This window comes from Urtica dioica, chromosome 6 (genome assembly GCF_054948205.1).
Source record: "Urtica dioica subsp. dioica isolate 48M chromosome 6, U.dioica_male_clone48M_v1_H2, whole genome shotgun sequence".
In the NCBI taxonomy this organism is placed as follows: Eukaryota; Viridiplantae; Streptophyta; class Magnoliopsida; order Rosales; family Urticaceae; genus Urtica; species Urtica dioica.
Window position 1 is genome coordinate 18,479,418 of NC_142761.1, and position 22,461 is coordinate 18,501,878.

Genomic DNA, 22,461 nt, shown 5'->3' on the forward strand with positions numbered 1-22,461 from the left:
AATTCTATGAGTAACAATTAGTATTTTGGTTTCGTAAATATTTGTAATCTTATGTCTGTAGTTGAACTTTGTTCCATATGATCACTTATTATAAATATTTTTTAGTATGCTATTTTGTTACTGTAAATAGTTTTCTATATCTGCAATACAATAAATAAGGGAGACGGTTTCAGAAGAGAAATAAGAATTTAAATACAAATTAAGCCACCCGCTACACCTATTTTACAAAATGTTGACCATAGACACAATCTTTTAAATTAGCAATTTTTTTAATATATTGTTTGTATGTACAAGAACTTTTTGAGAGAGACTACAAAAGTTAGTCTTATCACGTAATTTTTCTGAAAAAATATATATATATATATATTTTTCTATTGCAAACGGAATTCATTTCATATCCTCCATGTGCGGAGCAGGTTATATATTACAGTGTAAAACAGAGAGGAGAAATGAGTCATTCGAGTAAAACACAGTTTTTTCGATTATATTTTCCCTATTTTAAACCGTTAGAGTTTGAACCAGGTTTTTTTTCCTTTTTGTTTGGACCAATAGTTCACCGGCTAATGATGGCTAATAGCATTGATAAACTAACAGTAAAAATTTGTTCCACAAATAAAGAATGGTTGGTTTTTCAATGCTTGTTCGAGTGGGAGGACTTAACGAACTACGCTTTCCATAACACTCTTAAATCTCTACAATGCACATTTATTTATTTAAGGTCTTGACTCTGATCTATCTTTCAAAAACTTCTGAGATCCTGGAGACAGGGCAAGTAGAAGAATATTCAGATTATACAATGACAAATTTACAAGTATACTGTTATTTGTTCATCGTGTAACACACCCATTTATTACTAAGTGAAAGATTAAGAGACCACAAAAACCCTAAGCTCGCCTCTGTCTCCTCTGGTGACTCGCATATCGGCGTCCAAATAAGTAACTTCAAAGTCACCGGTGCCCCTATTCGACTGAGGCCTCAACCCCTCCGGAATCTGAGGTATCTCTAATGGCGGAAGTTGTGCCAAGTTCCCAGATGTCTTCACTGTTGTTTTCTCAAATATGATTTTAATCTTTGCAGACCCTGATAAGTCAAGATGACATACGTCGTTTCATTTGTTCGAATAAAAATAAAAATAGAACTGAAGAGACTTCGAGTTCAAGAAAACCAAACCTATGAGCTCGAATTTGTGGGCCAACGTGGCGGTCGCTTCAAGAGGTGGCAGCGGCCAGGGAGCACCTAGTTCGAGCTCGACTATGTTATCGAAGTCCTTGCTCAAGATATCGATCCGCTGAAATATCTAATCACACCCAAAAAAACATCCAGTCTTTAAACTATACTGAAGCTACATCAAGAATCTGATACACAGGAAGTTAATGATATTTTCGAGAATAGTTATAATCTTGGTTTATTAGTTAGTACAGGCTGCATCAACCCCATAGGTGAAAATTAAGTAATGAAACATATGTCTCATTAGTATCAATAGCCCAGTATGACCCCAAAGAAAATCCGAAGATCGTATCGGGATTGTCACCCTTTGAGGTGAGTGCGAGCTCCGAGAATTAAAGAGCTAGGCAGAAAAAATAATAAAATTTAGGATAAATTACACTCATACCCCCTGAACTTTTGATCATTTAACAACGTGGTCCCTACTTTTATTTTTCTTACAGCGTCGTCCTTAAACTTTCATATTCTTACAAACTTAGTCCTTCCGTCAAATTTTTTCTATATTCCGTCTATTTTAACTTGTGTAATCGACATATTACAACCTGAATATTTAAAATTACCTATATATCCTTTATTTAATTATTTTATATTTAAAATTAATAAATTAAAATTAAAAAATTTCATTTTTCATTTTGTTTGTTGTCTTTTTTTAATACTTTTTTTTATACATTTTAATTATACTTTTTTTTCACGATAATAGAAAATTAATAATAAATAATAATTCATTTTTACAATTCATTTTTATTAAAAATTCATATTATACATAATTATTTTATTTTTATTTATTTTTTATATAATAAATAATAATTTTTAATAATATTAAATAATTATAAAATCAAATTTTTTTTTATTATTTTACAATTTTGTCCCGTTTAAATAGTCACATGCCAATCACATGGGCAAATGGATGGATTCAAGGATGACGCTGTAAGAAAAATAAAAATAAAGACCACGTTGTTAAACGGTCAAAAGTTCTAGGGGCATTCATGTAATTTATCCTAAAATTTACTTTCATTGTTTGATTAACTACATAAGTTATATAAACTAGTTTTAACCATAACTGGAACATCCCATAAAAAATATAACATTAGAATCTCTAAAGCAAATGTTTTAGGGCGAACCTGGCCGAGAGTGATCGGAAGTAGCCTTTTGGTGGGAGGACCGGGGCGGCTCCCGCCTAGAGTCCGAGACGAGAACGCGCTGCTATATATCAGCTTCCATTTTCCTTGGAGTTTTTCAAGATCTTTCGATAAATCTACGATTCCACCAGCCTCTTCAAGCTCCCTGGCTGCATCGTCTGCTTTTCGGAGATCGTCCTCGTTCGCCGCGAGGCCTCGGTTTACCCCTGAAACCGAACTCTGCGATTGACCCGACAAACTTTATTTATCACCCACACATAAAGAAGAACATGGACCGATATTAGATACAACGGCTAATTTCTTATCCCATGCGACATGAACATTAACTTAAGTTTTCAACGTTGGATCATAAGTTATAATGCTGTTGGACATGAACATAACTTAAGGTCTTGAAAACATTGGTTTGTTAACTTATATTGATTGAATCAGATTGATTGAGAGACAAATACTCTCATGGAATTCAGTAAATGGTTCGAAATAGCCAAATTTCTGGACGCACTAATTACTGATTGTTGTTGACTTAATTACTAAAACTATGCTACAGATGCTTAGAATAGAACACAAAATCTTTATTTTAAAGTAACAATCAAGGGTATACCTGCACTGGAACTAAAGACCTAGGGAAAGGTTTTTGAAGAACTTTACATAAAATTGACTAAATATCCACTGAATGTTATTAGGAATTGAAGATCAATCATTTGTATTATTTATCTAAAATAAGAGGCTCAACTCCTCTCAAGTTTCGCTATAAAGATAACGTAAGACACGGTAACAGAATCCAAGACCTCAATAAATCCGAATTCCCATAATTTTCATTCTCATAATAACTATGGACCCAAAGTTCGGTCTTTCGAAAATTCTTTGTAAAATTCGCTCTGTATAATCGGGGAACAAAAATTGAGACCAAACGAATCCGAAACCCCAAAAAAGGCCACAAAATTCTGACCGAGAACAAAGAACATAACCACTCACCAATAATTTGACCTTTAAGTTCGGAATAATGGTCGGATTAATCATATTATCCACCGCCGAAGAGTCGAAGCCGAGGTCCTGAGACATCGACTTCGCCGGAAAGCCATTCGCTTTTACTCGGACTCCATGGTTCACCAGACGACGCCATTCCGAGCAGGTCGGATAGCGATTAGGAGAGACAGAGTGATTTTTGGTCGGACATATAAACGAATGAGAAGAAGAAGAGTGAGAGACGACGGAGGTCAGTGACTGCGCAACGAAGCTTGAAAAAGCCATGAAAGACTTTACGAGTTTTTTTTTTTTTTTTTTTTTTTTTTTTTTTTTTTTCGTAGAAAATGTTTTGGTCATTATTTAGTGAATGACTGTTATTGTTATTTTTCATGTTTTTTTTTTCTGTATGATATTCTTGAAAATTATGGTCCTCAATTAATAAAAGCGGGTCCCGCTGATATTTTGCTAGAAAGGAGTCCTAAAAGAGTTAAAATTGTGCTGTCTCGATGCGCTTCTTGAAAACACGTGAATGGAGTGTGGAGATAAATGCCGGACTCGTTCACGAAGTGTGGGGTCACGGCGTCAAAGGTATTATCTCCGCCTATTTCGACAACTTCTTCTCTTCTTGCGACCCGGATCCAGTGACCATGCATGCGGTGGTGGATTCCGTGTTCCCAAATGTCTCTAACTCTGTGATCAAGATTTTGTGTAAAGTAAAAATTTTTGTATCACTCGTATCGTATTGTAATTTGATAAACAAGTTTTTTATGTTGCAAATAAATTTCATAAGTGAAGAATGGTCCAATGAATTTATCGGATTACTTTTAAATATGTTAAGGTGATGAGAAATCTCGGAACGAGTGAGTGAAATCTTTAGTTCGACTCGAATAAGAAATTATTTAGCAAAGACACATTTCGGAAATTAATTTAATAAATAAATATTCAAGCGTGATAATTATTCTCGAGACAAAATGAATATATTTAAATTAATCAAAATCAAACGAGAAAGTTCTCAGTTCAAATTATAAAATTAATATACATTTACTCATATGGACTTGAATAAGAAATTAAATGGATAGGACCTATTTCCAACAAAATTTAGAAGACTCATTAGTAAGAAAAATCAACTTCTGGGTTATTTACCGGAGAAGAAGAGTGATTGACTTACCAGAGAAGAAGAAAGAGTTGTCGGAGTCGAGTGAGGTAAGGTTGGTTTCTTCTCCGACCTCTTCTTCTTCTTCGTTTATTCTTCGTGGTAGATTTCATCGGAATCCGAGATTTCTCATTTTCGCAACCTCTCAGCTCTTCGCCGTGACTCTGTGGAAGAAGGGAATGTTGTCAATGGTGCCCAGATGAAGAGTAGTAGTCTTTATTTATGTAATAAAGTCTCACGAAGACTCAAGACTCGACTCAAGGAGCGTACTGAACTTGAGGAGTTATGCGCAAAGTCGACACGAGGACTACTCCGTCGACTCGTTGATCAGGACTCGACTCGAGTAGTGAACTCAACTCGAGGAGTTATGCGTAGAGTTGTCACGAGGACTTGTCAACCAATTCATGGACTCGGGACTCGACTCGAGGAGTGAACTGAACTCGAGGAGTCATGAGTAGAGTCGACATGAGGACATGTCATCCAGTTTGTGGACTCGAGACTCGACTCGAGGAGTGAACTGAACTCGAGGAGTTATGCCTAAAGTCGACACGAGGACTAGTCAGTCGACTCGTGGATCAATACTCAGCTCGAGTAGTGAACTTAACTGGAGCAGTTATGCATAGAGTCGACACGAGCACTTGTCTACCAATTCATGGATTCGGGACTCGACTCGAGGAGTAATGCGTAGAGTGGACGAGAGGACTTGTCATTTTGTGGACTCAAGACTCGACTCAACGAGTATACTCAACTCGAGGAGTTATACGCAAAGTCGACACGAGGACTATTCAGTCGACTCGTGGATCAGGATTCGACTCGAGTAGTGAACTCAACTCAAGGAGTTATGCGTAGAGCCGACATGAAGACTTGTCAGCCAATTCATGGACTCTAGATTCGACTCGAGGACTGAAGTCAACTCGAGGAGTTATTCGTAGAGTCGACACGAGGACTTGTCAGCCAATTCGTGGACTCGGGATTCGAGTCAAGGAGTTAACGCAACTCGAGGAGTTATGCGTAGAGTCGACACGAGGACTTGTCAGCCAATTCGTGGACTTGGGACTCGACTCGAGGAGTCAACTCAACTCGAGGAGTTATGCGTAAAGTCGACACGAGGACTAGTCAGTCGATTCATGGATCGGGACTCGACTCAAGGAGATATGCGTAGAGTTGACACGAGGACTTATCAGCTAATTTGTGGAATCGGGACTCGACTCGAGGAGTGTACTCAACTCGAGAAGTTATGCGTAAAGTCAACATGAGGACTAGTCAGTCAACTCGTTGATCGGGACTCGACTCGAGGAGTTATGCATAGAGTCGATCCGAGGACTTGTCAGCCAATTCATGGACTCAGGACTCGACTCCTTGGGTTATTCGTAGAGTCGACACGAGGACTCGCGAGCCAATTCATGGACTCGGACTCGACTCGACCAGCAAACTCAACTCGAAATGTTATGCTTAGAATCGACACGAGGACTTGTCGGCCAATTCATGGACTCGGGACCCGACTGGAGGAGTAAACCCAACTCGAGGAGTGTTATTCGTAGAGTCGACACGAAGATTTGTCAGCCAATTCTTGGACTCGGGATTCGTCTCGAGGAGTGAACTCGACTCGAGAAGTTATGCGTAGAGTCAACACAAGGACTTGTCAGCCAATTCGTGGACTCGGGACTGGACTTGAGGAGTGAACTCAAGTGGAGGAGTTATGCGTAAAGTCGACACGAGGACTAGTCAGTTAACTCGTGGATCGGAATTCGACTCGAGAAGTGAACTCAACTCGAGGAGTTATGCATAGAGTCGACATGAGGACTTGTCAGCCAAAAATGTGGACTCGGGACTCGACTCGAGGAGTGAACTCAACTCAAGGAGTTATGCGTCAAGTCGACATGAGGACTAGTCAGTCAACTCGTGGATCGAGACTTGACTCGAGGAGTTATACGTAGAGTCGACACGAGGACTTGTCAGGCAATTCGTGGCCTCGGGAGTCGACTCTTGGACTTATTCGTATAGTAAACACGATGACTTGTCAGCCAATTCATGGACTCGGTATTTGAGTCAAGAGTAAACTCAACTCGAGGAGTTATGCGTAGAGTCGACACGAGGACTTGTCTACCAATTCATGGACTCTGACTCGATTCGAGGAGCGAACTCAACTCGAGGAGTTATGCGTAGATTCGACACGAGGACTTGTCTGCCAGTTCGTGGATTCAAGACTCGACTCTTGGGTTGTACTCAACTTGAGGAGTTTTGCGCAATGTCGACACAAGGACTAGTCCGTCGACTCGTGGATCAGGACTCGACTTGAGTAGGGAACTCAACTCAAGGAGTTATGCATAGAGTTGTCACAAGGACTTATCAACCAATTCATGGACTCGGTGTTGCCAATGGTGCCCACAAGAAGAGTTGTAATCTTTATATTGTACATTCGATGTAATAAAGTCTCATGAAGACTCTAGCTTGTAATTGCTTATTCATTAATAAAAAGTTGAAACGTTCATTCATTCTTCCGTGTCTGTTTGAAGCTTTATGATAAAACATTAGTCTTTAGTCCATAAACAAACTGAACAACTTACGAAGAGACAAATGTAGATTTGCATGAACAAACTCTTCGTAGTTTTCTTAAAATGATAAATTCGCAATCACCCTTTAGGCATGGAGTTTCACTCTCTAAGGACCAGTCTCCCAAGACTGCACAAGAGATTGAAGACATGAGGAAAATTCCTTACGCCTCTACCGTAGGAAGCCTCATGTATGCTATGCTTTGCACTAGACCTGACATCTGTTTCGCCGTTGGCGTAGTTAGCCGTTTCCAATCCAACTCTGGACACGAGCACTGGATTACTGTTAAACATGTTCTTAAGTATCTTCGAAGAACTAGGAACTTGATGCTTACATACTCAGGTACTGACCTGACTATGACGGGATATACCGACTCCGATTTTCAAGCGGATAAGGATTCCAGGAAATCCACTTCGGGATCTATGTTCATCCTTAATGGTGGAGCTGTTGTGTGGAGAAGTATTAAGCAATCTTGCGTTGCTGACTCCACAATGGAAGCAGAATATGTGGCTGCTTGTGAAGCATCCAAAGAGGCTATATGGCTTAGAAAATTGCTTAAGTATTTGGAAGTTGTTCCAAACGTCGACGAGCACATGACACTTTATTGTGATAATAGTGGGGCTGTCGCTAACTCAAAGGAACCTCGAAGCCATAAGCGCTCTAAGCATATTGAGAGGAAATACCATTTGATTCGAGAGATCGTGCAGCGCGGAGACGTGGAAGTGAAGAAGATCTCAACGGTGGACAACCTAGCAGATCCATTCACAAAGGCCCTAGCGAACAAGGTCTTCGACCAACATCGAGAGGGATTAGGCATGAAGGACTACACACATCTTCTTTGAGTCAAGTGGGAGTTTGTAGATTTGAACAACTTACGAAGAGACAAATGTAGATTTGCATGAACAAACTCTTCGTAGTTTGCTTAAAATGATAAATTTGCAATCTAAGGGTCAAATGACTATTGACCCCAGTATGATTGTTAGAAGAATCTATGATGTCTGGTTATGAGGCATTAAGAGTTGGAGACTCTATAGTTCTTCTAGGTATCTTCCGAAGGTACTGAATTGACCAGTGCACTTCTAGAGACAAGATAAGAACAAATCATTTAACCTCTTATGTCTCGAAGTCACTACGTATGAATTGCATCGTGCTTACCTTAATCCCGAAATGGGACACGTCATTTCACACCTTAGTATTCTCATTTGAGAAAGTCAGAGTTCGGACTCACTATGTGATTCCGAACAGGGCCTATTGGTGAAATACTAAGTTGTGAGAATGTCATGAGTAACTTTGTGAAGTTATCATAGATATGGAATTCATGTACAAGATTGCTGAAATGCAATGTATGTCACCTCATGCTTTGTTCCTTGGAGTGTGAATAAATGAACTGGCTAGTGTCCAAATTGAGTCTTGACTCTTTTGGATGAAACAATGTGACTTGTTAGCTCCTCGTCAATACATTTTTTCTTACTTATTCACAAGCAACAAAGGAGTTGAGGAAATAACAGCTAGAATGGTAAAATGGTAATTTTGTAAATCCCGACTAGCTGATGATATTCATGAAGGGTAAACACTGATAATATTCTGTGGATCCACTCATTACAATTAGGTTGAATTCTTGAGTAGAAAATAAATTCATTTGAACCGAGAGATTTTCAGTGTCAACTCTTTAGTGGAGTCAGTTGACATTAAGCTAAACTTAGAAAATGTTTGTAAACTTTTGAGTCCAAGTATTTTAGCTCAAGCTTTGTTCATTTGGATCCATAAGGTCATTGTCACGAATCACATCGATTAGGAATAGTTAAACTGGAAGCTAAGTCAAAACAAGAACGAAAATAGTCAAAAGGGTATTTTTGTCTTTTGAGACATAGGATGAAATGAATGTCGATAAATTTTTTGACATGGTCATTTTATGACTCAATAACACTTGGCCATAACTTGATCATTGGGCCTTGTGGATTAATTTCATTTCATAAGAATTTTATTGAAAATTCTTAATGAGCCTTTTTCATGTTGTCATGAACAAATAGAAAAGTTTCTAGAAGGCCTTTCTAGAGACCATTTGGGCGCCTACCCTATAGAGAAATAAGAGAGATTATTTTGTGCATAAATGTATCAAGATACTTGCCAAAAGAAAAAGAGGAAACAAATTTGCATATGGATGCATAAAGGATTCGGCCAAGAGAGAGACAAGGCAAGGCAAGGAACAAAAAAGGAAACAAATCCAAGGCTTAATGAAGCCTATGTTGGCCGAGTATCTCAAGAAAAAAAGGGAAATTGGCTCATGAATATGTGATGTTCTATAGAAGAGGAAACTACCTTATTGAAGGTGAGACCTCTCCTATAAATAGGAGCCTCATTCCACACATTTCATTCATCCCAAGTTCTAGAGATTTGAGAGCTTCTCTCTCTAGCTTGGCTGATCCTCTCTCTCTCTATCTCTCTTCAATTTCGTTTTATTGTTTTGGCACCTAGGTCCTCATTTGACCTAGAGTTTAGCTCTGCGACTTCAAGACTCGTTCTTAAGTCGTTGTGTTTAAAAGTGCCCACACACTAATTCCTTTTATTTCGAGTGATTTAGTGATAGAAACTTTCGTGGTTGCTCGAGTTGCCGAGGAAAGAAAGAGAGATGTGCTGCGAGGGAGACGAACGTTTTCAACCTTCCGAAGGCTCATCAACGTTCAAGCTTCTAAAGAGGTTAGTAAATTTATTATGCTCATATTAGTTTTATTTACATGTGCTTGCTCTTTGTCTAGGTTAGTAAAAACTGTTTTACTTGAAAAATAAATTTTTTAAAATTCCGCCGCTTAACGAAGTGTTAAACTTTTTCTTATACCCTAGATGAATTCCAACACTCGGGACTCGACTCGAGGAGTGAACTGAACTCGAGGATTCATCCGTAGTGTTGACATGAGGACTTGTCATCCAATTTGTGGACTCGGGACTCGACTCGAGGAGTAAACTGAACTCGAGGAGTTATGCGTATAGTCGACACGAGGACTAGTCAGTCGACTCGTGGATCAGTCCTCGACTCGAGTAGTGAACTCAACCAGAGGAGTTATGCATAGTCTCGACATGAGGACTTGTCTGCCAATTCATGGATTCGAGACTCGACTCAAGGAGTGAACTCAACTCGAGGAGTTATGCGTAGAGTCGACAAGAGGACTTATCTGCCATTTTGTTGACTCAAGACTCGACTCCAGGAGTTTTCTCAACTCGAGGAGTTATGCGCAAAGTCGACATGAGGACTAGTCAGTCGACTGGTGGATCAGGACTAGACTCGAATAATGAACTCAACCCGAGGAGTTATGAGTAGAACCGACACGAAGACTTGTCAGCCAATTTATGGACTCGGGACTCGACTCGAGGAGTGAACTCAACTTGAGGAGTTATTCATAGAGTTAACATGAGGACTTGTCAGCCAATTCATGGACTCGGGAATTGACTCGAGGAGTGAACTCAACTCGAGGAGTTATGCGTAAAGTCGACACAAGGACTAGTCAGTCGACTCGTGGATCGGGACTCGACTCGAGGAGTTATGCGTAGAGTCGACACGAGGACTTATCAGCCAATTCGTGGACTCAGGACTCGACTCGAGGAGTTATGCGTAGAGTCAACACGAGGACTTGTCAGCCAATTCGTGGACTCGGGACTCGACTCGAGGAATGAACTTAACTCGAGAAGTTATGTGCAAAGTCGACAAGAGGACTAGTCAGTCAACTCGTGGATTGGGGCTTGACTCGAGGAGTTATGCGTAGAGTCGACAACTCGTCTCCTAGAATTATTCGTAGAGTCAACACGAGGACTTGTCAGCTAATTCATGGACTCGGTATTCGACTCAGGAGTAAACTCAACTCGAGGAGTTATGCGTAGAGTTGACACGAGGACTTGTCAATTAATTCGTGGACTCGGACTCGACTTGAGGAGCGAACTCAACTCGAGGAGTTATGCGTAGTGTTGTCACACAAAAATGAACAACGATTAAAAGCTTAGGATGGTTTGACCCAAGGCCGAACCAAGTGTCCGCACCCGAGCCAAAGGTGTGAACATAAAAGTCTCGTGCTGGGTTTTCTCCAATCAACGCACTTCTTAGAGGAGAGAAGGGGTGAGGAGGAGGAGTGACCGTGCCTTTTTGGTGTAGGCTGCTTACGTACTCGTGTGTAGGATCAGGTCATCACGTAGTTCAGGGCGTATGTAACGTAGAGTGAGGCGCGGAGCCTTGAGGGCATTCTCGATGAAGGAGATGGAGCGTGGAGGAGTCCTCGGTGACATCTCAGAACTTCGTGGGACGCGTAGGATGCGTAGGCGATTTTCTGTCAGAAATCGCGGACGCGTCTAGTGTGCTAGACGTGTTGGGGATTTTCAATTGAAAACCCTAGGAGCGTGCCTGGGCACTAGTCTCGGCGTTCAATCAGAGGGAGCGACGTCCGCGAGTCCCTGAGAGTGCTTCGAAACCTCTGAGAACGCGAGAAACTTGTAGAGAGCGCTTCAGGCCAAAGATGGCATCAAGAGAAGCAAATGAGAGCGAGAATTCGAGCGAATCAATAGGAATAAATAGGATTTCTTCCCCCTTAATGAGAGGTGGTATTTATAGTAGTTGGAGGGCTTTAGGATGTTTCTTTCTCATCCATATGGGACTGGGGGCGCGTGCCCCGCCAAGAGGAGGAGCGCCGCATGCACGCGGCGCGCAGCATGGCCCTCGCGGCACGCGGCGCGCAAGACGCGCTGCACTGCATGTGGCTCGAGTCCAATCAGGCGTGGCGCACAGTGTGTTTGGCGCGGCGCGCGCCTAGCTTGCCTTTTGTGGGCTTCTACGGCCTTTATTTTATTTGGCCCGTTGGGCGTCGGAGCTCCGGATATCATGCTAGTCGTGTGAAACATGAAAGTATCTACTCGTGAAGGGCGACTCGATTCGAGGAGCGAGGCTCGACTCGAGGAGAACGACTCGATTCGTGGAGCGAGGGTCGACTCGAGGAGTGAGGCTCGACTCAAGGGATGTGGGTCGTGCACCTGGGGCACGTCGTCCAAAGGAGGAAACATGCCGTCAAAGAAGGAAAAGGTGGTCCTGCGAGATGCATTCTCCTTCGCGGTCGCATCTCGAACCCGTACGGCCCCTGCGTAACGAGCTTCCTCCAAGGTGATGTCCCAGTCATCCTCTAGATCCGCCTTGGATCGCACGGCGTCGTCCTTCTCTTCAATGAGGGTCTGCATCTCCACTAGCAAAGAGTCCCTTTCCCTCTCCGCCTTCACGCGAGAGATCTCGCTCGCCGATAGTCGAGCATGGACGATTTTCAGATCCTCATCTCGGCCTGAGAGCGCCGCTTGGAGTTTCTTCGTCTCCCCCAAGAAGGTGTCAGCCGCTTCTTCTGCCTTCTCCCGACACGCTTGTGCAGCCATGCGCAGTGATCTCTCGGTAGCCAACTCCGCGCCTAGACGAGATACCTCTACGCGGGTTCACTTCGACTCATCCTCGAGCGCCTGAAACTCTTGGGCAGTCCGGACCCCCACTAGAGCAGCGGCGTGATCGACCGCCGCGCTCTCCATGTCCCTTTTCATGTTCTGCATTCGCCGCAACAAGTCTCGGAGAATGCGGTCGCCTCGCTCTTGACGCGCGAGCATCTGCAAAAAAGGGTGGTGCACGTGCAATCACGATAAGTATGATGGCTGTATATAAGTCAAAAAGCAGATCGTACCTTTCGGGCGTCGCTGATCCCATTTTGAAGTACTCGAGGTCGCTCGTCGTCAGGAGACCCTTAAAGTCTCGCAGGGGGGCTTCAAAGATCCCCTGGGAACATTGGCCCCTCAACTCCGCCGCCTCCGCTAGGAGCATCGAATCCATGCCGTCTGGCGCTGTCGACGTATGAACACACTTATGGCTGAAGGGTGAACTGAGAGAGATCGACGACAACAGTCACTTGTTCGAAGAGATCGCCTCGTTCCTCGCTCGCACCGGAGATCCCCCGCGGCGAGCCTCAACTCGAGAGTGAGCCGCGATGACAACTTCGGCAGTAGGTTCCACCCTCGGCACCCGCGCACGCAAACGATCCCGAGCCATGATATCTGTCACAAAGGACGACAATCGGTTAGAATATAACAGTAAACATAAACCAAAGAATACTGCGATAGCATGAAGGATATATATGGTTAGTATCCCTCGCATCGGGGAGGGGAGCAGAGGAACCCCCTGCTTCAGACTCGGGGTCCTCCGCGGTCTCCGTGCCGAGGAACTTCATCACCAGGCACGAACCATCCAGTAGTCGCCATGAGGTCCGGGAACTTCATCACCAGGCACGAACCACCCTTGTCTCCTCGATTCCGGAACGGCTCCAATCACGAGCGCGAGTTCAGAACTCTCGATGCCACGGTCGGCCGGGAAGTCGGCCGCGGGGCCAAAGTCGAGAGGCGCCGTTCCAAAGGCGGATTCGGACACCCACACCCAAGGATAACGATGCTTGGAGGATAGCTTGGTGAGTATGGGAAAACACTTGCGATGTTGAACCTTGTAAAAGTCGGGCTTCCCGGGGACGTCGTAGACAGACACGAGATTGCTAATATCATCAGCCGATACGGCCCGGCCCTTCGCTCGGTGGAACATCATGTGGCACACAGCCACCACGCGATAGAAGGATGGAGACATCTGCGACTCGTGGACGTTCAATCGAACCAGAACATCTTGGATCACAGGCTGGAAAGGCAGCCGTAACCCCCCGTGGAGGCTCGCCTCGTGGATAGCGGCGTATCCCCTTCGCGTACGAGTCGGAAGGTCATCGGGTAGCGGTCGCAATAGCGATACGGATGACGGAATGTGGAATCGCGTCCTCAAACTGTTAAAATATTATGTTAATTTCGTGTATACTCTCCAGAATAGTCTAATTAACGTGTAAGATTGTTAAAAGGCCCATTAGGTTGATTGTTAGATGGGCTTTATTTTTCTCCTTTTTTAGTTAGAGTTGATTAGTGTGTGGGATTAATTCCCTTAGCTGTACACGTTTTTTCTTAGCTGTCCTTAGTTGTCAACAGCTGATTATTTGTTTCCTTGTATAGTAGGATTAGGTTTCCTTATTTGTTTATTTCCCTTTCCTTGTAATGTGTATAAATACACGTCTGATGCTAATGAGAAAATATCAATTCCGCACATCTCTTTATCTCTGTTTTACTTATATGGTATCAGAGCTACACAAAACCCTAAAACACATATAGGTACTCGTGATCATACACCATGGCCGAGTCCAATAATACCAGTTTTACTGGAAATTCTTCATCAACTCAAGATCAGTCTTCTTTCACTAAAGGAGATTTAGAGCATTTAGAGCAAATGCTTAAGATGTGGTCCTCTCATCAATCAACAACAACCTTAGCTAAAAAAGGTATTCGTGTAGCAGCTGTTAAAGTATTATGTTATTTCCGTGTATACTCTCCAGAATAGTCTAATTAACGTGTAACATTGTTAAAAGGCCCATTAGGTTGATTGTTAGATGGGCTTTATTTTTCTCCTTGTTAGTTAGAGCTGATTAGTGTGTGGGATTAATTCCCTTAGCTGTACACGTTTTTCTTAGCTGTCCTTAGTTGTCAACAGCTGATTATTTGTTTCCTTGTATAGTAGGATTAGGTTTCCTTATTTGTTTATTTCCCTTTCCTTGTAATGTGTATAAATACACGTCTGATGCTAATGAGAAAATATCAATTCCGCACATCTCCTTATCTCTGTTTTACTTTTATGGTATCAGAGCTACACAAAACCCTAAAACACATATAGGTACTCGTGATCATACACCATGACAATTCTTCTCATTCCATCACTTCCCATAAATTGAATGGGAGTAATTTCATGGAGTGGTCTCAATCAGTCAAACTCTTCGTTCAAGGGAGAGGCAAATTTGGCTATTTGTCTGGAATCACAACCAAACCAGACGTGAAGGAAGGTGCAGCCAAATATGGCGTTTGGGAGGCTGAAAATTCCATGATTATGTCATGGCTCATTAATTCTATGGATGCAGGTCTAGGGAGGACGTATCTTTTTCTTCCTACAGCAAGTGACATCTGGACGGCGGTTAGAGAGACGTACTCTGATCTTGGCAACGCTGGCACACTCTTTGAGATAGAAACTCAATTGAGCAAGGCTAGACAAGGCGAGAAGTCAGTGACAAAGTACTACACCGACCTGAAGATGCTTTGGCAAGAGGAAGACCTTTATTGCAACCACGAGTGGAGCTGCCCAAAGGACAGCGCCTTGTACCAGAAGCTCGTGGAGAAAGGAAGAGTTTTTAAATTTTTGGTTGGCTTGAATGCAGATCTTGATGAAGTCAGAGGAAGGATTCTTGGCCGAGACCCTCTCCCAAGCACCCGGGAGGTTTTTTCGGAAGTTCGGAGAAAGGAAACTTCTCGCCAAGTCATGCTGGGATCCGGAAAGAATGAGGCTGCACCAACACATTCAGAAACGAGTGCAATGGTGTCTTCCAAGCCTAATTACAACAACAACAATAACAACAACAACAACCGGAACCCAAGAAATTCCTCTGGCCGCTACAACAACAATGCTCCAACTTGTGAGTACTGCAAAAAGATAGGGCACATCAAAGCAAAGTGCTGGAAGCTTCACGGCAAACCTGATGATCTTCCACAGCCCTTCAACAACAACAACAAGGGTGCCTTTCAAGCCTCTCAGTCCACGGCACCCAAGTCTCAGCCAAGCAGCCCTAGAGCCTCTTCATCAACTCAAGATCAGTCTTTTTTCACTAAAGGAGATTTAGAGCAAATGCTTAAGATGTGGTCCTCTCATCAATCAACATCAACCTTAGCTAAGAAAAGGTATTCATGTAGCAGCCCTTAAAACAACCTTAGAAAACTCCAATCCTTGGATTTTAGATTCTGGTGCTACAAACCACATGACTGACTCATCATATCTTTTCCATACATATTATCCTTGTTCTGGTCATGAAAAAGTGAAAATTGCAAATGGATCTCTTTCAGCCATCGCTGGGAAAGGTTCAATTATTTTATCACCATCCATTACTCTTTCTAATGTTCTCCATGTTCCTAAACTTGCCTATAACCTCTTATCCGTTCATAAATTGACAACTGATTCACAATGCAAACTCACTTTTATTCCTTCTGGTTGTGATTTTCAGGATCTAAGTTCGGGGAAGATGATTGGCAGTGCTGAAGAAAATGGAGGGGTCTACTACTTTACATCCGAGACCACCTTGAGTAAACAAATTCAGAAACCTCTTTGTTCTAGTTTATTTTCCGTATCTGATGACATTATGTTGTGGCATTTTCGTTTGGGACATCCAAGTTTTGGTTATTTAAAGCATTTGTTTCCCTCTATGTTTCATAATAAGAATATTGATTTTTTGCAATGTGAAATCTGTCAATTGGCAAAACATAAAAGGTCTCATTTTCCTACTTTGAAATATACACCTTCTAAACCTTTTGCTTTAATTCATAGTGATATTTGGGGGCCATCTCGTGTAAAATCTTTAACCAACACTCGCTGGTTCATTACCTTTATTGATGATCACACTAGAACCACATGGATATACCTTTTAAAGGATAAATCTGAGGCTGAAAACACTTTCAAAATTTTTTACAACATGGTTGAAACTCAATTTGATAGCCGTATTCAGATTTTGAGAACTGATAATGGTAGAGAATATTTTAACAAAATTCTTGGTGAGTTTTTAAATGAAAAAGGCATAATCCATCAGAGTTCTTGTGTTTATACACCTCAACAAAATGGAGTTGCCGAAAGGAAAAATAGACATCTTCTTGAAGTTACTCGAGCTATAATGTTTTCTATGAATGTTCCAAAACGTTTTTGGGGAGAAGCTTTGTTAACTGCTACATATCTAATTAATAGAATGCCAAGCAAAATCCTTAGCTATAAAACTCCCATTTTTACACATAATTTTTTTTTTCCGGAGAACAAATGTTTCACACATCTAAATCCTAAAATCTTTGGGTGTACTGCCTTTGTACACGTTCATGATCATGCTAGAGGAAAAATTGATCCTAGAGCAATTAAATGCATTTTTCTTGGTTTTTCACCAACTCAAAAAGGTTTTAAATGTTATGACCCTAGCTCGGGTAAATTCTTTGTAAGTATGGATGTCACATTTTTTGAAAACCAACCTTTTTTGACAAAATCCCTCTTCAGGGGGAGAATAATATTGAAGAGTGTTTTTGGGATTTAAATCATTCTCTGCCTATTTTGGATCTGCCTAATATTTCTAGCCGTGTACAAAATGTCCCAAATGCTCCAAATGATCAAAATGAAATGTCATCATATAATGAAAATGGAATTGATTCAAATGAGGAACCAATATCTGATTTCCGTGTTAACTCAAGAGTGCAATCAGAAGGTGAAGTTGAAACTCCAGAACTGTCATCATCAGAACCAAACACGGATCAAGGTAGTTCTTCTCCTTTCATCTCAAATTCACCCATTCTTGATGAGTCAGCCGAGAGTATAGGTACACTTGAAATTCTAGATGAGCCAATTGCCCTTAGAAAAGGAACCAGAAATTGCACCACTAGACAAGCCGAGAAGTTTCCCATGTACCCCTTGTCTAATTATAGTTGTCGCACGAAAATGAACAACTATTTAAAACCTCGGGCGGTTCGATCCAAGGCCGGACCAAGTGATCGCACCCGGGCCAAGAGTGTGAACTCGATAGTCTCGAGCTAGGGTTTTCTCCAATCAACCCACCTCTCGGGAGAGGTAGGGGGTGAGGAGGAGGAGTGACCGTGCCTTGGTTGTCGGCTGCCTACGTACCCGTGCGTGGGATCAGGTCAGAACGTAGTTCAAGCGTGTAGGACGCAGTGTGAGGCGCGGAGCCTTGGTGGAGAGGCGTGCTCGACGAAGGAGACGGGGCGCGAGGAGTCCTCGGCAGCATCTCAGAACTTCGGAGATCGCGTACGCGTCTAGCGTGTTAGACGCGCGAGGGGGACTCTAGTCGAGAACCCTAGGGGCGTGCTTGAGCACCGGAGAACGTTCGGTCAAAGGGAGCGACGTCCGGGAAGTCCCCGTGAGTGCTTCGGAACCTTTGAGAACGAGGGAGAGAGAAGAGAGTCTGCTTCAGGCCAAATATGGCATCCAGAGAAGCAGAGAAGAGTAAGAAATCGAGCGTGTCGATAGGAGATGAAGAGAATTTATCGAATTGAATAGGATTCAATGGGATATTATTGGATTGCTTTCCCCTCAATGGGAGGGGGTTTATATAGGTGTTTGGGGGCCTTAGAAGGTCCCTTTTTTGTCCATGTGGGACTAGGAACGCGCATGCCATCAAGTGGAGGCGCACGGCGCGCGCGGCGCACAAAGCGCGGCGCACAACGCGCGGCGCGCGGGTCACCGGTCGCGGCACAGGTCGCGCGGCGCATAGAGCGCGCGGCGCGAGCATGTCCTGGCGCGGCGCGCTTCCTGCTGCACGGCTGGCCGGCGCAGCGTGATGTGTGTGCGGTGAACGGCTCGTCTTGCCGGGCTCTTGCGGGCCTTCGAATACCATTCTTCCCACGTGAAATATGACGGTTTCCACTTGACGAGAGTGACTCGACTCGAGGAGCAAGGCTCGACTCGACGAGAGTGACTAGTGGCTTGACTCGAGGAACGACTCGAGGCTCGATTCGAGGAACAACTCAAGGCTCGACTCGAGGAGCGAAGCTCGACTCAAGGAGTCAAGAGTTTGGGCGAGGGCTTGAAGACTTGCCGCTCTTCAGGACCTCCGGCCTGACCATCGGCCCTTTGAGCGACGTGCCTTCTTGGCGTCTCGGGTTTTCCGAAAATGACCGACAACATTAGCCCCCCAAGTTCGTCGCTCGGGAGGTGTCCCAGCGGTGAACTTCTTGTTCTTCTAGTTGGGTGTTTGAGAAAAATATTTCCCGTGCCTTGTGACCCCGAGGAAAAGTCTTTTCCTCTTCTTTTTCTTCTCTTTTTTCTTTTTTTTTGTAGGGGGCGGCGCGGTGGGCTTGGCGCGCGGCGCGCCCCGTGCGCGGGGCTGGTTCGCCTTGCGCGGGAGAACTCCGACTTTTTGGAGCTTTTTCTCCGATTTTGCTCCTTGTGGGAGTAGGATTTCGACTCCTACCCCCCTAGAAGTCTATAAATAGGCCTCCCCCTTCTCTTTATTCCTCACTTTATTTTTTCCTCTTCTCTACGCTTGTTTTCTCTTTTTTTTTTTTACGTTTGCATTATGGGTGTCCCTCCCCTTTTCTCAGCTGAGAGTCCCGAGATTGATTTCTCTCTCTTGTTTCAGGGTTATGAACACGCAGAGGATGATCTCTTCGCGGGATTAAGGGAAGTTCCTCTGCACGTGGAAGAAAATCCAAGCGGAGTAGAGCAGTGGCTGGACGAAGGCGAGCTGGGTGCGACCGTGCCCGCTGCTCAGCCTCTCGAAGAGTGCGCTCCAACTGGGCGCGATATAGGTGGGGAGTTTGATCATCCAGCGTCCGGGGAGCCTGCCCCTCGCCTCGTGATCAACTTAGTTGGCGAGGGGGTTCGTGACAAAGCCCGCCTCGACGTGCCGCAGTCCGACTTGGACTTTCAAGGCGTGCCGGGAGATGTTACGGACGCGGATGTGGTGACTCCGCTAGAGTCGGTTCTCGACGAGATAGACTGCGTGGACGACTTTGGTCCCGAGTTTGAAGATCCCGGAGATGAGTCAGAGACATGTCCGGGGGCCGAAGGCCTCGCATCGGAGTGTCCCGAGGTACCGTCGACAGCTGCCGCGGTCGTGTCGGAGGGCAGGGACCCTTCCGTGGAGCCAGGGGGTTCTCAGCCCGAGACCCCTGACGCAGAGGCGTTAGTATCGGCGAGGTCGCTTGCTAGGACGGAGTGGTATCCCGAGGAGGGCCTTGCTGCTCCCGAGGACTTCGATTTTTCGGGGGTCGATGCTTCGAGCTCGCTCACCTACCAGACATTCGTCGGTCTCCGGGAGGCATTCGCCATTCCGTCGTCCATGGCGCTTCTCCGTCCTTTACAGGGCGACCGTCCTTTCCGGCCTCGTCGTGGATTTGCCGCAGTTTCAGTTGCAAGTCTCAACTGCGGGTTGCGGTTGCCGTTTCAACCAATCATTCAGCAGCTTCTCGCCCGTCTGGGGGTGCACGCATGTCAGATGAGCCCGGCATTCTACCGCATAGTGGCGATGTGCCACATGGAGTGGCATTGCCAGACTGAGCGGGTAATGACCGTGAGTGATTTTCGCAATCTAATCGCGGTCTTTCCTGCGCCCGGGCAACCCAGTTTCTTTGTGGCCCGCGATCGCCGGAATACTAAGCTGATCGTCGATTCAGAGAAGTATAATCCACGACCATGGGTGTGGGTCTCAGCGGAGGCTTTTGGCGACGCGCCGCTCCGGTTCGGCCCCTTGGCCGAGTTTTCTGCTAACGTGGGGGCCGATGACCTCGACTTTGTGAAGGAGATCCGGGGAATGTCGGAGGCTTGGAAAGCCGTCGAACGATTTCGTTCCCCTGAGCTGATGGCTTCTACCGGGTGGTTCCCGCCATTTCCACCTAGCCAGCGGACCGATGTTGTCAATGGTGCCCACAAGAAGAGTAGTAGTGTCTATTTGTGTACATTTGATGTAATATAGTCTTACGAAGACTCTTGCTTGTAATTGCCTATTCATTAATTAATAAAGTTGAAACGTTCATTCATTCTTTCTTTGTTTGAATCTTTATGATAAAACCTTAGTCGTTCAGTCCATAAACAAACTTAACAACTTACGAAGAGACAAATGTAGATTTGCATGAACAAACTCTTCGTAGTTTGCTTAAAACGATATATTCGCAATCTTAGGGTCAAAGGACTATTGTTCTCAGTATGATTGTTAGAAGAATCTATGATGTCTGGTTATGAGGCATTGAGAGTTGGAGACTCTATAGTTCTTCTAGGTATCTTCCGAAGGTACTGAATTGACCAGTGCACTTCTAGAGACAAGATAAGAACAAACCATTTAACCTCTTATGTCTCGAAGTCACTATGTATGAATTGCATCATGCTTACCTTAATCCTGAAATGAGACATGCCATTTCACACCTTAGTATTCTCATTTGAGAAAGTCAGAGTTCGGACTCACTATGTGATTCCGAACAGGGCCTATTGGTGAAATACTAAGTTGTGAGAATGTCATGAGTAACTTTGTGAAGTTCTCATAGATATGGAATTCATGTACAAGATTGCTGAAATGCAATGTATGTCACCTCATGCTTTGTTCCTTGGAGTGTGAATAAATGAACTGGCCAGTGTCCAAATTGAGTCCTGACTCCTTTGGATGAAACAATGTGACTTGTTAGCTCCTCGTCAATACATTGTTTCTAACTTATTCACAAGCGACAAAGGAGTTGAGGAAATAACAGCTAGAAGGGTAAAATGGTAATTTAGTAAATCCCGACTAGCTGATGACATTCATGAAGGGTAGCATAGATAATATTCAGTGTATCCGCTCATTATAATTAGGTCGAATTCTTGAGTAGAATTTGAACCGAGAGATTTTCAGTGTCAGCTCTTTAGTGGAGTCAGTTGGCATTAAGCTAAACTTGGAAAAGGTTTGTGAACTTTTGAGTCCATGTGTTTAGCTCAAGCTTTGTTCATTTGGGTCCATGAGGTCACTGTCACGAATCACATCGATAGGAATAGTTAAACTGGAAGCTAAGTCAAAACAAGAACGAAAATAGTTAAAAGGGTATTTTTGTCTTTTGAGACAAAGGATGAAATGAATGTCAATAAATTTTTTGACAACTTCATTTGATGACTTAATGTCACTCGGCCATGACTTGATCATTGGGCCTCGTGAATTAATTTCATTTCATAAGAGTTTTATTGAAAATTCTTAATGGGCCTTTTTCATGTTCTCGTGAATAAATGAAGAAGCTTCTAGAAGCTCCTTCTAGAGACATGTTGGGCGCCTACCCTATAGAGAAATAGGAGAGTTTATTTTGTGCATAAATGTATTTAGATACTTGCCAAAAGAAAAAGAGGAAACAAATTTGCATAAGGATGCATAAGGAACTTCGGCCATGTTGAGAGAAAAGGCAAGCCATGAACAAAATTGGAAACAAATCAAGGCTTCTAGAAGCCCTTGTTGGCCGAGTGTCTCAATAGGGAAAAGAGGAAATTGGCTCATGAATATATGATATTCTATAGAAGAGGAAACTACCTTATTGAAGGTGAGACCTTTCCTATAAATAGGAGCCTCATTTCCTCACATTTCATTCATCCAAGTTTAAGAGATTTGAGAGACTCTCTCTCTAGAACTTTGGCCGAAACTCCTCTCTCTCTCTCTAGTTTATTTTCGATTTTTCTTGTTTTGGCACCTAGGTCCTCACTCGACCTTGTGTTTAGCTCTGCGACTTCAAGACTCGTTCTTAAGTCGTAGTGTTTAAAAGTGCCCACTCACTAATTCCTTTATTTCGAGTGATTTAGTGATAGAAACTTTC

At 43.6% G+C, this 22,461-nt stretch overlaps 2 protein-coding genes across 2 annotated transcripts; one reads left to right on the forward strand and one right to left on the reverse strand.

Annotated features, from left to right (window-relative positions):
* Positions 1-771: 771 nt before the first annotated feature.
* Positions 772-3,659, reverse strand: FIB4 (Plastid-lipid associated protein PAP / fibrillin family protein). The gene is made up of 4 exons (XM_089617628.1): positions 3,336-3,659; positions 2,346-2,582; positions 1,171-1,297; positions 772-1,080 (listed from the first exon to the last, which is right to left on the reverse strand). The coding sequence occupies exons 1-4, from the start codon at positions 3,609-3,611 to the stop codon at positions 866-868; spliced, it is 855 nt and encodes a 284-aa protein (XP_089473754.1). The 5' UTR covers positions 3,612-3,659; the 3' UTR covers positions 772-865.
* Positions 3,660-14,860: 11,201 nt separating this feature from the next.
* On the forward strand, positions 14,861-16,195 carry LOC149393474 (uncharacterized). The gene is made up of 2 exons (XM_089618043.1): positions 14,861-15,677; positions 16,161-16,195. Exons 1-2 carry the CDS (start codon positions 14,861-14,863, stop codon positions 16,193-16,195), a joined length of 852 nt encoding a protein of 283 aa, XP_089474169.1.
* Positions 16,196-22,461: the final 6,266 nt, after the last annotated feature.

What these genes read in the sequence shown, in the direction of transcription:
- FIB4 (XM_089617628.1), bottom strand. Translation starts at nt 3,611, where the DNA reads ATGGCTTTTTCAAGCTTCGTTGCGCAGTCACTGACCTCCGTCGTCTCT. An exon ending in ACTTAAAGGTCAAATTATTG is followed by an intron (nt 2,583 to 3,335) that starts GTGAGTGGTTAT and finishes GGTCAATCGCAG; the next exon opens with AGTTCGGTTTCAGGGGTAAA. An exon ending in TTCCGATCACTCTCGGCCAG is followed by an intron (nt 1,298 to 2,345) that starts GTTCGCCCTAAA and finishes GGGTGTGATTAG; the next exon opens with ATATTTCAGCGGATCGATAT.
- LOC149393474 (XM_089618043.1), top strand. Translation starts at nt 14,861, where the DNA reads ATGGAGTGGTCTCAATCAGTCAAACTCTTCGTTCAAGGGAGAGGCAAA. An exon ending in CTTCAACAACAACAACAAGG is followed by an intron (nt 15,678 to 16,160) that starts GTGCCTTTCAAG and finishes TGTGATTTTCAG; the next exon opens with GATCTAAGTTCGGGGAAGAT.